The sequence below is a fragment of the Manacus candei genome, unplaced genomic scaffold, assembly GCF_025592945.1.
Source record: "Manacus candei isolate 608988 ecotype Guabito, Panama unplaced genomic scaffold, ASM2559294v1 h1tg000014l, whole genome shotgun sequence".
In the NCBI taxonomy this organism is placed as follows: Eukaryota; Metazoa; Chordata; class Aves; order Passeriformes; family Pipridae; genus Manacus; species Manacus candei.
Window position 1 is genome coordinate 43535730 of NW_026138062.1, and position 15629 is coordinate 43551358.

The 15629-nt window shown below is 42.6% G+C and overlaps 1 protein-coding gene across 1 annotated transcript in view; it reads right to left on the bottom strand.

The window, feature by feature from the left end:
• Positions 1 to 3458: 3458 nt before the first annotated feature.
• Positions 3459 to 15629, bottom strand: part of HEPHL1 (hephaestin like 1) — a 33774-nt gene continuing 21603 nt past the window's right edge. The window contains exons 12-20 of the mRNA XM_051780350.1: positions 14192 to 14405; positions 12521 to 12660; positions 11320 to 11460; positions 8095 to 8201; positions 7379 to 7601; positions 6506 to 6645; positions 5738 to 5897; positions 4441 to 4521; positions 3459 to 4361 (exon numbers count right to left, since the gene is read on the bottom strand). Of these exons, the coding sequence (XP_051636310.1) occupies positions 4159 to 4361; positions 4441 to 4521; positions 5738 to 5897; positions 6506 to 6645; positions 7379 to 7601; positions 8095 to 8201; positions 11320 to 11460; positions 12521 to 12660; positions 14192 to 14405 (1409 nt within the window). The 3' untranslated portion in view covers positions 3459 to 4158. The remainder of the gene's footprint in view (positions 4362 to 4440; positions 4522 to 5737; positions 5898 to 6505; positions 6646 to 7378; positions 7602 to 8094; positions 8202 to 11319; positions 11461 to 12520; positions 12661 to 14191; positions 14406 to 15629) is intronic.

The window sequence follows — 15629 nt, forward strand, 5'->3', positions numbered from 1 at the left end:
ATCTAGTTCCAATCCCCTGCCGTGAGCAGGGACACCTCCCACTAGACCAAGTTGCCCAGAGCTCAGTCCAGCCTGGCCTTGAACACTTCCAGAGATGGGACATCCACAGCTTCTCTGGGGAACCTGTGCTAGTGCCTCACCACCCTCATAGTAAATAATTTCTTCCTAACAGCTAATCTAAACCTGTCCTTGTTCAGTTTAAAGCCATTCCCCCCTTGTCCTATCACTGCATATCCTTGTAAAACGTTGCTGTCCCTCTCTTTTATAAGCCCCATTTAAGTACTAGAAGGCCATAGTGAGGTTTCTGTGGAGTCTTCTCTTCTCTGGGCTGAACAATTCCAAATCTCTCAGCCTGTATTCTAGCAGAGGTGCTCCAGCCCTCACTCAGATCATCTTTGTAGCCTCCTCTGAATGTCCTCTAACATCTCTATGTCCTTATGTTGGGGACCCAGAGCTGGATGCAGTACTCCAGGTGGTGTCTCGTGAGAGCAGAGTAGAGGGATAGTGTCACCTGCCTTGCCCTGCTGGCAACACTGCTTTTGATGCAGCTCAGGATGCAGTTGACCTTCTGGGCTGTGAGTGCACACTGTTGGCTCATGTCCAGCTTTTTATCCATGAGAACTTCCAGTTAGGAGACTCACTCAATGAGCTCTTCTCCCAGTCTGTACTCATATCTGTGATTGCCTTGACCCAGGTGCAGCATTTGGATGGAGACTTCTTGTGTCACAGTTTGTGCCCATCTGCTCAGGTCCTCTCACAAGGCACCGCCAAGAAGAACCTGGCTCCACCCATGCTATGCTCCCATCAACTGTTTGCACACACTCTGAAGATCCACTGGGCCACTTTCTCCAGGCTGATGAGCCCCAGCTGTCTCAGCACACACTTCCCCACTCCAGTCAGACAGATGCTCCAAGCCCCTAACCTACCACCATGTGCTATGATGTTTTCCCCACCCAAACTGTTTGATCACCACTTCTGAGGTCACTTTTTGGGAGAGTCAGTCAGAAAATTAATAACTTTAATTTTCACCCTTGTATTTTTCCTGTTGGTTTCTGGACCTCTGCAAACCTGGAGTATCTTCAGCCCTCTCAGCCCAGGAGTCACAGAGCTGGCTGTCTGCCCCATGAAGAGCTAACTCCTGTTCTGTGCTTTCATGCAACGCTCCGCCAGCTCATTGCTTCTGCCAAAAAGGACAAACTGCTCCCTTCTCCACTCAACTGTCCCTTTACAAACCCACCATCCTATCTGTTTTCAATTTTCCTTTCTATTTTTTTCAAGCCATAATCCAAGGAAATCATACCTCATATGGAAACTCTTCTACAACACTGATTCCCTTTCTTGTTCATTCTGTGCTGATCTTGTGCTGCTGTCTGGATGTGGTTGGGGATTTAACCCACGCTACATTCAAGATGCAGGTGCATCAGATATTTATGTAATGGTACTAAGTGGTTTTCTGGTTTGCTATGTTAATTCTTAGTGATTCCTAGTATTGAATTGCCCTTCTACCCCCTAAAAAACACTGGACATAATGCTGCCATTAAACTACTACAGATAAGATCCTATTTCTGAGATGCTTAGACAGTATGATGCACATAAGGCTAGGATTGCTTTTTTCCACAAAGTAATATTGTAAATGTATCAGTACTAAATTTTGTCTTTTTATCACTTATTTTTTCATGCTACATTTACTTAAGATTCTCCCTCAACTTGGCCACCCTTTTTCACAACAATTACAGAAAATACTGAAGAGCAAGGGTACTTGTAGCACTCCATGAGTAACTTTCAACATGAAATCTGACCACTTTTCACTGCCTTTTAACCAGTTAATTAACCTCCATGGACTCTTCATCTCTACTCATTGTGATTTCATTTCCTTAAGAAGCTTTAACTAAAGACCTTCTCAAACATCTTATGGAAATGTAAGCAGGTTATATTCTTCCAAGTCTCTTATCTATGCACTGAGTCCTTCAAAAACCTTTCCAAGGCACAATTTTCTCTAGTAAAAAAACCAAAGTTTAAATTCTTCCATGTTCTCTTTTGTTCCCTTGGCCACTTTTCTGTTTGTTTGTTGGGTTTGGTTTTTTTTAGAATGGTTTCAGCCCAGCTCATGTTGTGGGACTGATAGAGCTGCCTATTGCTCTGGAAACTTTTCGGTTCTAGGACAGTTCCCAACGGCTACCCGAGTTCATAATCCAGATCTTTCATACTTGAGGGCCTGTAGCAATATGTGGAGAACATGCCTGCTCTAGTGACTTGATCTTTTGTTCATTTTGTTTCTTAACTCTGTTCCTACTGGTGCTTCAGACCAACAGAAATGCTGTCCTTCATCACAAGTGTTAGAGCACAGCTGGCACAGGGCTGCCTGCACCAGGCAGGCCGTGGTAAACTCAGTGCTTTAAGCTTTCTGTGATGCTTCATGATCTCTGTGGCAGGCTGTGTCACTGGTCCAGCAGTGGTGACGTCCTGGGGCCCTTCGGAGGCTTCGTTCTTGTTTCATGGCCACCATCCAGCTGAGAATTGTGCCAGGAGGTCCATACAAATAACTGGATTTTTTATTATCATTGTAATCACTTTGGCTGGCTAGTTTCTACAGTCAAAAGATATTTATAACTCTGTTTCTAGAACATCAGGTGCATTAGCTACTCAAGAAGGGAAGTACCAAATAATTTTCTTTCTTAACATTGCATGTTTAAGTGAAAGGCTTTAATTTTATATGTAAACAGAGAACAAATGTTCTGCATAGACAAACAGTCTTTTTGCACAGAACAGGAGACCCCAATTTTAATGCTTACAAAACAAGAAGATAGAAGGGTTTAGAGTATCTGGTTTTGCCAGCTCAAATGGAAGATTTTGAGAAGGATTTTGTAAGTGTTTGTTGTTATGATATAAATTCTGTTACGGCTCAGTCCTGCAGTTCTGCCTCACATGGGTGCTCTTAAATGACTGAGGAGAAAAAGAATCAAGAAATAACTGAGAAACAAACATCCAAGAAACGTCAACATGTTAGTTGACCGGATATCAGTGCAGGACACCATTAAGCTACAGCAGGAGTGAAACACAGCTAAGCTTCCTGCATTTGAATATACTTCAAAATACAGAAGCAGAAAAAATAAAATAAAATAAAAAAAACCAGCAACTTGAATTTACATTCAAAATCAAATTTGGATAGACAGTTTCACAAAGGCATTTGTTGTGGAGTTCCTCTGCAAGACCTATAGCTGGCATGAGCAGGCAAGAATGAGCACTGTCTAACTAAAAATGAGCTATAAACATTCAAGTATCACTAAACATGGCCTGATTCTGTCTGTCTCCCTCGCAGAGCACAAAGGTCAGCCTCCTGATGGCTTCTTTACAGGTAGGGAGTGAGGTGCTGCTTGGTGCAAAGAAGAGATACAGAATCAGGACCACAACAAGCAGCAATTATAAAGTCAACTAACTTTCTTGGGGGTTGCTCAGGGCTAGATTTTTAAAGAGATTAATAAAAGCTGTTAGAAGCTATCAACAGGGGCACTGCTGAACCCATCAGGTGCTAAAATACGTTGGTAGGTCCCTAAATGCCTTCAAAAATCTGTCCCACTGCAGAGTTTCCTCATTTGACAGGGAAGAAAAAGAAGGGAGAATCACTTAAATGTTGGTGAAATCGTTGAGCCAGACTTTGGGAAACTGCAGGGACTTTACTATTAACACCTGTTCCTTCAGAAGCCAACAACTTAAAACAGTCCCTGGTGGTGTTTTTTTCCCAGTGTGAGCCCCATGTTTCTGCACAGAGTGCATGAATGCCCTGCTGCTTGCTCCTTACTCCTGTGGAAATCCTGTGTAGCCAATGTGGATGCCAAGAGGTGTGCTGCTCTGCTCAGCTGCTGGATTGGATCTCAGGCAAAGCTCAACTGAACTCCAGAGAACTGGAAGTGGTGGTGGGTGGTAAGTGGCTCTCGGAGCTGAGCCCTACAGCTCATGTTCACTTTTGTGAGTGATGGCTATGGGGTAGGACTATCAGCATATGCCTTGCTCCAGTTTCATTAGCAGCATGTCACCTGGCAGTATTAGGTTAATGGTTGGACTCAGTAATCTTAGAGGTATTTTCCCCACACTAATGATTTTATGATTCTCTGTTGTGAAATCCAGTGTGGCCCTGTGAGTGATATTAAAAGCAGGCATTTACAAGGAATCTGTCAGAAGTGCACTTTTGTCATGCAGAGCCATGTAATGGATCCTGTTTCCTTGACGGGTGACGAGGCAGAAGAAGATTAATGCCGTTGACAGCAGAACAAGTCCAATGAAAAAAAAAACTGCAAGTATCAGGCTGGTTTCTCCAGGACTCAGAGTTTTGCCAAAAAAATTGCCCCCCTTGCTGTCATCATCTGTTAAAAGAGAAGTTGTTAATAAGAAAGCTACGCATGAATCTGAAGAATTTGAAACTACAATTTAAAAAATCCTTACCCTTTTCAGTGGTTCTATTTGTTGCAGTAGTTGTATTGTATGCTCCAGTTGTGAGTCCTCCTTCTGACGGAACTTTCCGCTCTGTGCAGGGAGAAGAAAAGCGTAGTTAAGTTGAAAGCCTTAATAAATAATTTTTTCCTCTTTGAAAAAAATTAATGCTGATTTTATTTAATTATTTCTACCTAGTTGATCTGAACAGAAATCATGATTAGATCAGCACAGCTGTTGCTCTGGGCAGCTCCATGGGCAACATCCCCCTTCTCTATAGGCATCTCTGTTACTTCACTGTTTACTGTGGTGATAAGACAAGGAGTAGCTGTTTTAAACTGAAAGAGGGTAGGTTTAGCTTTGACATAATAAATAATTTTTTTATGATGAAGGTGGTGGGGCACTGTCACAGGTTGCCAGAGAACATGTGGATGCCCCATCCCTGGCAGTGTTCAAGGCCTAATGAAAGGTGTTCCTGTTCATGGCAGAGGGGTTGGAACTAGATGAGGCATCTTCCAAACCAAACCATTCCATGATTCAGTTCTGCACTTGCTTGTTCATTTGAAATTTCACAGCCCACAGGAATATGTGGTATAAAATAAACTCACCTTATCCAAGGAAGGAATATTTTGGATACATTTGGCCATTACATTTTTCATCCTGCTGCTACGTGGTTACAGCTATGAGTGCCTGCTGGCACTGTTACAACTCCTGCAGAGGAGTGCAGACAGCACAGTGGGGACCCAGGCAGGACATGCCAGATCCCGATGTTTAGTGAAGTTACGTGATGCAGAGAGGCTCACAGAGTACTTTTGGCTTCACTCACTCACATGTGGTGGAAGGGACCAGCACCACTCAAAGGGTTTGCCAACTCTTCTTAGTCAAGGGATCATCTATTTCTTGGACAAGATGAACAATCATTTTCTGGAGCATCTGTTATCTCAGCTGGTCTCTGCCTGTGTGAGTCAGCAGTGATCACAAAGAGGAACCAGAGTCATGCTAGTCTGTAGACCCTCCCACACACTGTGTGGCAAAAAGGGCTGAAAACCAGCTTTGCAGATGTTTTCTGCACCACCTGTGGATGACTTATGGTCCACAGACTGCCACTGTGTCAGAAGGGCACTTGTGAAGCACCAACTGTTTTTAAGTTGCAGAGTGCAGCAAAGATTACTGTCTCTGCCATGTCACTGGGGGTGTGTGTGCAGGGTGCAGCGGTGACATTGGATCTCCTCCTTTCTTCCCTGCCTTCCATTCATCCAAATGTGCTGCAATACCATCTCTGAGTCCTAGGAAGTTCCTGATACTGCACCTGATTTATTGATGGTGTAGGTTGTCTCCATGCCAGCATGGATGTGATCAGCTACGTGGCAGTGCAGAAGCCATGTTCCAGGGTTTTCTGCTACGAGTTCAACTGTCTGAAAAGTCCCAGGGAAAAGGTCATATACGTCTCCTCTGTGGTCCTTATCTGTCTGTGGCAAGGAAAAAGCGGAGAGTTGCCTCAAATAACCCCACAAGCACTGAAATATTCCAGTTAAACTTCCAACTCCTCAAGGGAGATGAAATGCTGCTTCTTGTACATTTCTAAGAGAGTCTCATCCAGGGAAACTGCGGTCTGTGGACACCTCTCATTTAATCCACTAAATAACAACAGGAGACTCCTCCTGATGACTACAGATACTGGATGAGCAGAGGTGTTTCTTTGAAAGACAGATTTTTTTAGGTAGTCCTGCCTGCAAGCTATCACAACATAAAACCGTACTCTAAGCAGGTGTAGCTCTAATTTTGTCCCTGTATCTTCCCTTATACCCATGGGTAAACACGTATTTTAAACCACTTAACCATGTCCTCTAATAGTGCCCTGTATTCCTGTTTCATAACATGAATATGCCTCAGAGTTATAGAAGCTTTGCAAGAATATAATTCATTTTCTATTTCCTTCACATCAAAACTCCCACCAACCTCAGCATCAGCCCAGGGCTCCGTGCCCAAGCTACAAAACAAGGCTGGAACCTGGTTTGGTTTGGTTTTTTTCAGAAATTTCCCATCACACTATAAAAGTTTGATTTATTTTACTAACCTTGAAGATGAAGGTCTGTGCATGGAAGTGAACTGTATGGACATCCACTTCATTGCCCATTCCTATCAAATACCAGTTTGTCCTGTCACCTTGATTCATTGTTAGACCCAAGAGACTGTTATAAATCTTTCCATTGATTGCTGGAAGAATGACAAAATAGAGATGATTAATAACTGGCCATCTTATGGATGATGATAACCTGCATTCGAGGCACTTCGGACTTTTGGGGAAGAAGGAGTGGCCAGGCAGAGAGGGGACAGGCATGTATGGTCAGGGCAAGGGCTCTCCATAGTGACCCACTGCCACTGCGGGGAAACAGTCATGCTTTTGTTTCAGCATGTTTCCAAATCGTGTAAGTATACATCAGCAAACACTGTCTTGAAAAGCATCAAATCAGGTTTTTACTGGTTGAGATTTAACTCCTGAACAAACAGGATTTTTGCTGAGAAGCTACATGGAAAAAGAGGAAAATAGAATTGTTACCCAAAATGGGTACCACCTGTAGAAAGAGAAGTTTGCTTTGCCAGGGCTGTTCATGTCCCCATCCAGCTAGGCTGTTCTGCCTAGCTCCTGGGCTGGTTGCTACTACAACCACAGTTTTAAAATATCATCCTTACACTCCTACAGAACAAGCCTGCAAAGAACATGGCTCCCAAATAGCAAGGGAAGTCTGGCAGGCCAGCCTCTTCCCAAGTGTATACAACTAAACCATCTTGTTAGAAAAATATCTTGGCTGGGCCTCAGGAAATCTTTTTGTTTCCAGCATTGCAGTTTATGAAGTTCTCACATGGTTGAGTAACTGCAGTCTAAGTCCAATGTTTTCCTAAAAATAAACCTCTGTCCTCCAGGCTGCAGCCACTGAGTCCTACATACCGTGCATGCTGTTGCCTTCTACAAAGTTCTCAGTGGAATTAAAATCATCAGGATTCTTATGAAGGTATGTTTCAATATTTGCTTTCAAATACCAGGATTCATTTTCATCAAACACCATAAACAGAAGAGTAAATTCACGATCAATGTCTTTCCTTAGACCTCTTTCATCTAGAGTTCCTTTTCTGCAAATTACAAGAGGCCCAATCAGACCACTGTATGTGTCCTGAAATAAAATAAAGATATGTATTACAGATTCTCAGTTCCTCATGTCATGGAATAGATAAAGATTAATTAAAGATTAAATTCCTTTTCCCTATCAGATGAGAAAAAGAAACAGTACTCTGATTAAAAATTTCTTTCTCAACATGTTTCTGTGTTAATTTACCAAAGGAATGACCTCCAGGGGTCCCTTCCAAACCTACCCATTCTGTGATTCTGTGATTTTGTGTAATGTTTTGCCTTCACCCAAAATCCCTTCAATTATTCTTTAAGGAGGAAATCACAGTACCATGGTGTATCCCTTGGGATTTCAGTAGATGAAATTACCCAGGTATGTGCAACTGTTATCAAAGAGGACAAAGCATCTAGCTCTGTAATGGCCTCTTCTGGCCTGTGATCCTCCCCACAATGAGAAACAGAATCTTTTCAGAAACATTATGCAAGGCAGGATGCTTTAGCCAAAGTAATGTAAGCTTTAAGGGCCGTTTCTTGGTTACCTTTACAAAATTTGCCGTTGAATAATAAACCCAAGTGATACAGTTTGGATCTGTTTTACCAGGACCAGATCGTTCTGGGACATTCCACCTGTAAGTGTTTATTTCCCCTGAAACAGAGAGAACAATTTTACCATGAGCAGCTGGGTATCAGAGGCTCTGAAGAGTATGTAAATCAGATCTGCTACTCTCCTCATCAAAAAATGATCTGCATCAAAACTATCTGTGGAAGCATGCAGTAATGGGATAGGAATATGATTCTACCTTCCAGGAGGTCAGTGAAGTTCCAGTGGTGTAAATGAAGGCATATTGCCCCAGAAAAGATCTGCAAATGATACTTACAACAGTGGCATCCCACAGAGGAAAGTTTACAGACAGGACTTTTCATCTTCCTCCTTGGCAAAACTTGTAGCAGTTCAATGATCTTGGCTGCTGATGCCTAAGGTCAGTTGAAGATGTTGGGAGCCAAGATTTCTTTGACTTTTTCAATTGAAAAGGGCAAAAAGATGTGGCAGTTGCCACTGGGATTTTGCAGAAGGTGCTGCAGCAGTATAGCAGCTGGGAGCCTGAGGAGAGCTAAATATGAACAACTTGCTGACTGGGAGCAGCAGGGGGCTCCTGTCCTCTACCAGATAAGCTTCTGCTCCACAGCAATTACCAAAACCTCTGTCCCTTTCCCAAAGTGATCACATCTGCCACATCCTCCATGAGCAGAAATTCCCTGACCTCTGATTTAAAAAGAAGCAGAACAAACTGATGAGGAAATTATCTATTTGGGTGTGGATCAGTTCTCTACACTGAACACAAATATCTGTGTTCAGATGAACTGTCTGTGCTGTGTGTCTCTGCATTTTTATTTTTTTTTTTTTTTTGCTGATACTGCAGGAAAGAGTAGGAGACCAAGATGTGGTCAACACCTTGCCATGTTAAGTGGTGGAGAGATGTTGAACCAGGCAACCTCAGACGCAAAAGTCTTCCAGGGTGACAACAGCCAAGAGCATCTTGGGACATGTTATGAGTCAGGGTAAAACAAGGAGATCATAGAACTCTTGACCATGGTATTACAGCCACAACTCAACAGCTGCTAACAGCTGTGGGCATCAAGACAAGGATAGTTTCTAAGCCTAAATAGTTGTGAAGTGACTGAGCCTAGATCTGTGTCACTGAGCCACTACATTGTTTTGATAGATCATGCAGTAGTGGGTTTTATTGCAGAGGGAGATAACAAAAAAAAAAAAAAAAAAGGTGTCTCTCAACTGTCATACAATATGAGATGGGTCTCATGTAAGTATTGCAGTGCCTTTTTACCTTACAGGACAAGCACCTTCTGTTCATTACAGCATGGGTTTACACACCTCAGCAGAGATCAGAAAGGCTTACAAGACACAGCACTAGACTAATAGGACAAAAAACACTAACAAGAAAGCCCGCAGTCTCCAGACCATTCATGTCATGGAGACATAAACCAGGGAAGAGTTTGTCATCCAATTGTATCTAGCCCACATGTCATCACCTCTTTTTAGAGGGTATGATGTGAGAAGGGAGGCAGGTGATGGTCCCCCACCGCTTCCTTACTTTTTACTCCCCACTTCAGGATGTTTGGAGGCTGTAGATGGAAAAAATTTCGACTCTACTTAAAACTTGAGACAATTCAGAAGGCATTGAAGAGCCATCTTTAAAGAGTAAATAAAGCATAACCCCTGAAAAGACTGATAAACATGAGGAAAATGGATGTTTTCTCCCTTTTTGCTGCTGGGTAAATGGAAGAGTGGCCAAGGGAGAGGACAAAGCTGTGGCAGCTGGGAGCTGGTTTGGCTTAGGCTGCTGTGAATATGCTCTCTGCATCTATTTACCATGCCCTCCACAGTCTGTTTGGGAGCTGGGAGTGCTCTCAGGAGCATAATTTATCAGGATATAAATCTCTCTGATGACTGACTTAGGAGAATTATAGGGACTCTGGCAAGCTTGGGGTGAGCAGTCCAGCCTGGCCTAGGAAGGCAGAGAGCGATGATTTCTAGATGATAGTGGTAGGGACTGAAGTGCCCAGGAATTATTCTTGTTTTGAGGGATTTGTTTTCTGTGTTAATTGTTTCTTCCAAACGCCTAAGGAGAAGTCTGTCCTTAGATCTGGCTGAAGAATCCTTTTGGCTTATTCTCACAGACTCCTTCCCTCGTCTAACTCATCTCAAGCCTGCTCCCACGTGGACACAGGAGACACGACAGTAGTGTTCCCAGCGTTATACCTCAACTGTCGGCACCATCATCATGGAGCAAATAACAAACAAAAGGAATCATATAAATCAGCTGTATTTTTTTCTCCCTGTGTATTAACCACAGGTATTCGTTTATGAAAATCCAGCAAGGCAGATGTTGGCTCCCATTTGGCCGTGAGTTTCTGTGTGATTATACTGTACTGGTACAGCTGCTTACAGGAAAGAAATTTCAGCTTACAAAGAGGTTTATTACATCAGAATTTCTTTTCATTCAGTTTCACACTGGAGCTCACAAATACTATGAAAAAAATTGCATGGGTGTTGGAAAGCAAAGGTATATACATTTTGGATTGCCTGGGTTTGAGTTTAATTTCCTACTAGAATGTAAAAACCAACATAAAAGTTGAAGTTCAAAAAGTTTAACAGGAATTTTTCTATATAAAAAATTTCAGCGCTGTGAGAATTATTTTCTACTGTTTTCTTCACTAGCAACTGAGGCGTATTTGGTACCCTTCTTCAAAGATTTTTAATTCATATGACAGCTACGTTTTGTATTTTGTATTTGCTCTGAATGCAAATACCAATTCTGTATAGCCTAATAGAGAGGCAGAGTAAATATTGCCATATTGAACTACCACTGAGTTTGAAAGTTTTTAAAATATTGTTAGAGTGTCAGTCTGGAGGCAAATGAAGCACTGGCTTACACTTCTCTTGCCATGATTATGGTCCTACTTCTGGTTTTTTTGGAAGTTTTCCAGTAATATTACATTCCTTTTTCTATCCCTGATAGGAACAAAGGTTCAGTTTCTGCCCAAATATGCTCACTTGATCAGGAACCTACATGTATAACAACTCAGAATCATAGCTGAGTAAACATTCAGTGTATTATGTATTACATATGGATGTGTGCAAGCTTGAGAAAGGGATTATCATTCATATGTTTAAATACTTTTATATACAACCTTTCTAGCTCAAAGAAAAGAGATTAAAAAGAAATACAAAAGAAGAGGCTTACCAGGGAGGGTAATTGGTGTCTCAGGCTGTTCTTCACAACCCACTTCTTCTACACCATGTGCACTTATCGAATAAGGTCTGCTGGCTTTGTTCTTAAATACAATCAGTACAGAGTCACCAATCTCAGCATGGAGTAATGGCCCTAAATTCAAACAGACAATGCTTGTGATTAATGCTGCTTTTCTGATTTCAATAAACTTTCAAGAGGTTGGTCTAGGAGTGGAGCCAAGGTCTTTATCAAAACTCTTGGGCTTTTCTACTCTTTCAGCAAAGCCATCAAAATTAGTTAGTTATCTCAGCTCATGGAAAGCTCCATATATACAAATAATCACTTTTCTTTTTAGTCAATGAAGAGTAATGTTCACTCTTGAGGCAGGTTTTTGGACAGTTTGTTTTTAAAGAAAATTCTTGTGGATGGTTTTTGTATTTTTTAATATTTTATTTCTTAAGCTGGTAACTGCCTTTTTTTAACTTTTTTTTTTACTTCAAGGAAAAAGGAAACATCAAATACATGCCTAGGGAGTGTTGTCCCCAGGAAACAGTATGGAGCTGTATCAGGGGAGGTTTAGGTTTAAATATTAGGAAAAGGTTCTTCACCCAGAGGGTGGTTGGGCACTGGAACAGACTCCCCAGAGATGTTGTCACAGCACCAAGCCTGACAGAGTGCAAGAAGTATTTGGACAATGCTCTCAGGCACATAGTGTGACTCTTGGGGCTGTCTTGTGCAGGGCCAGGACTTGGACTTCAATGATCTTCCAACTCAGGATATTCTATGATTCTATGACTACTTTATGACCAGTTGTTACCCACTTCTCACCCCATAAAAAACTAGCTGATGGTTATTTTATGACATGTAAAATATATCTTGCCCAATGCAGACACAAATCCAGCCCCTTTATATTGTCTTAATCTGCCTACAAGAGTCCCCCCTATGTTACAAGCTCTAAAGCTAAGGTGAATACTGGAATTGCCATTTTAGCTTCCTCTCTGTTTCCTTAGGAAACTCCTTATTCATGCTCAAGACTGAATTCTTTAGTTTGGAAAGCATCTTTAAACTCAGCAATTATATAAATTGTCTGTAAAATCATTGATAATCTGTGCTGCTTGTTTTCCATCTTAAAAAAGATGGAAAAACTCTTAGTTTTTGGAAAACAATCCTCTCACTGACCAGGCTTGGTCTGAGAGACGTGAGAGCTACTTGCCCAGGATTTCCAAGTGTTCCTCCTCTTCTGTCCTCACTTTGCGATGTGTGAAGTTGCCATTTGTGTACTCCCTGTAAACCACCTTCTTGTATTTTGAACCAATCAGATCTTCTGCTTGGCTCAGAAAAATGTGCCCATAGCTGCAAAATAAAAAGGCAATAAAACCACTAAACTTTACACATCTAAAAGCTATTAACTATTGTGTTATTCACAAAAGATTTGAAAAGCATATACATCCTGATGCAATGGAATGATTGATGTGAAGCCCTTGAGTACTGCAAGAGATTTTAAACAGCAAAATAATGAGTGATAATCCTCACTAAATGCACACCTTCTTCAAACAGGTAAAGCTGAGGATAAATTGCACTCACCACAAACTTTTGGGAGTTCCTTCACCAGAGCTGTGAGAGCAGAGGTGAGGTTCAAGATAAGACTAGGTTCAGCCACTGTCTCCAGCTGCATTCTTCTTTCCAATAAAAGATACTGCCTGTCCCTGAAAACCTGAATCCTTTTATCACGATGGCTGCTTTCACTACCTCAGCCACAGGAAGATGATAACCAAAGCTTGACCTTCGAAAGCAAATGCCACCATCTGGGATAAGAGGGAGCTGCTTTACTCTGGCCTTTGCTGCTGTATTCTGCGCAGGGCTGGATGCTTTCCCAGCATGACAGTAAAGTGAGAAATGTATTTTCCCTTCTGCACCTAGTAGAGGATGCTTTTTTTGTGCCCTCCAGGTTTACATGTTCGCCCACAGCTTGTTGCTGCTCCCATGGTATCCTAGAGGGCTGACTCGCTGGCAGAGGACACTTGCCATCCACTGTGCAGCAGAGCATTCACCCTCTTCTGAGAGCAGCTATGTCTCCTGGCAGCTCATCTCCAAGGTGCCCCTGGCAGGGGAGTTGCAAGGTTGGCTCACAACATGTTAAATGAAATGAAAAAATGCCCCAGGGATACTGGTTACTGTAGTAATGGACTGTGTTGCAACAGCAGCCTTTGACACTACTGGAGTTAATATTAAGATGATTAAGGTTTATTTTTGAAATATGTTCCTTGTTCCTTTTTGCTTTCACGGAAGTGTCCTCAAGGACCAGCCTAAGCAATATGATCTAGAACAGGTATTTTCTGCACAGAATTTTTATTCCTTAGCACAGTGCAGTGTAGACGTCATTTGCTTGCAGGGGTTACTATGTTCTGACCTTTTCAGAGGAGCCAGGGGTTACTACCCTGCAGAGAAGCAGGCTCAACACCTCCCTCATGCATCTGCACTGCCTACAGGGGCTCATGTCTGGGAGAGGTACCTGCATTTTTCCTATGTCAAAACTAGACCACTGTAATGAGGAGACTGGGAAAAGTAAGGGAGAGGAGAGTGTTGGGGGGCATCACTGTAAGGTTGAGCCAGGGCTGAAACACACACATGGATTTAGGGAGTTGGAAGCCTTCTTAAGTTCAACGGCATTACAAGACACACTGAGATGAAAACATTTGAAACTGGTGCCTATGGACTAGTCTAGTCTGAGAGGCTACGACTTTATAAATATGTTTTCTGTTATTTTGTTCTGCAAAGAGTTCCTCCTAAAAAGTACAAGGCTAGCTTTGTGAAATGATGTTTCAAAGTTTCCCCTCCACTATGAGTGTGTCCCATGCCCACAAAGGTTTTTTGCTTTGAGTACCTTTCCTCATTGCTGCTGATGTTGTAAATCTTTGGTGCTGAGCTCTTATTTGAGGCGTAGTCCCACTCAACCTCCTCCGCAGCAATGTAGTAAAGCCTCATGGCTCCGTACTGCTGCTGGGCTCGGGTGGTATTGTGGCAGCTGCTGACCTCGTAGAGATGTTTCATCCCACCAACGAAGTGATCAAAAGTCCTGCAAACCACTTTGAATGTGCCTGGAAAAAAAAAGCACATGAGATTTAATCAGTTAAAAAAATAAAAAGTAGCTTGGCAAATTAGGCCCTGTGCACATCTCTGATCTGTCCTCAGACAAACCTAATCTGTGATACTGTATGGAAAGTTAAACAAGGGGAGGTTTATATAGAATCATAGGATATTTTAGGTTGGAAAAGACCTCCCTGGTCATTGAGCCAGCCATTAACCCTGCACTGTCAATTCTACCACTACACCAAGTCCCTAAGCACCACATCTATAGTCTTTTAAATACCTCCAGAGATGGTGACTCCACCACTTGCCTGGGCAGCAAGTTTCAGTGTTTCAGTGTTCCACTGTTTCAGTGCTTGACAACCCTTCTGTGAAGAAACTTTTTCCTAGTATCTAATCTAAACCTTCCCTGACACAACTTGAGGCTGTTTTCCTCTTGTTCTATTGCTTGTTCCTTGGGAGAAGAGACTGACCCCCCACCTCACTACAGTCTGCTTTCAGGTAGTTGTGGAGAGTGATAAGGTTCCCCCTGAGCCTTCTTTTGTTCAGACTAAATACCCCCAGCTCCCTCAGATCCTCCTCATCAAACTTTTTCTCCAGATTCTTCCCCAGCTCTGTTGCCCTTATCTGGACATGCTCCAGCACCTCAATGTCTCTCTTGTAGTGAGGGGCCCAAAACCAAACACGAGATTTAAGGTGCAGCCTCACCAGTGTTGAGTACAGGGGAACGATCACTGCCCTGGTCCTGCTGGCCACACTATTGCTGACACAGGCCAGGGTGCCATTGGCCTTCTTGGCCACCTGGACTCACTGCTGGCTCATGTTCAGCCACTGTCGACCAGCACCCCCAGGTCCTTTTCTTAGAGTTTTCCAACCAGTCTTCCACGAGCTGATGACCCACGTGGAGGACTTGGCAGAACATGGCCTTATTTTGCTCCATGTGAACCACTAGCCTGCTCCATCTTTGCTCAAAAATCACCCTAAACTACCTCTAACAATTTGAGTTAGATTAGCTTAGCCAAGAAACTCTAAAAAGCAATTGATTAGATGTCTGGAAGCAGGAACAGGATTGCTAGTGAGCCTTCACCAATGCTGCCCATGTTGCAGACATATCCACAAGGAACACGAGAAGACGCAGGAGGAAGCATTCATTGCAAAACTCAATAAAGGCATAGAGAAACAAGGGGTGTGTTTCAGAGATGCTGTTTCCTTGTTCTTGAGTACAGAGCCATTCT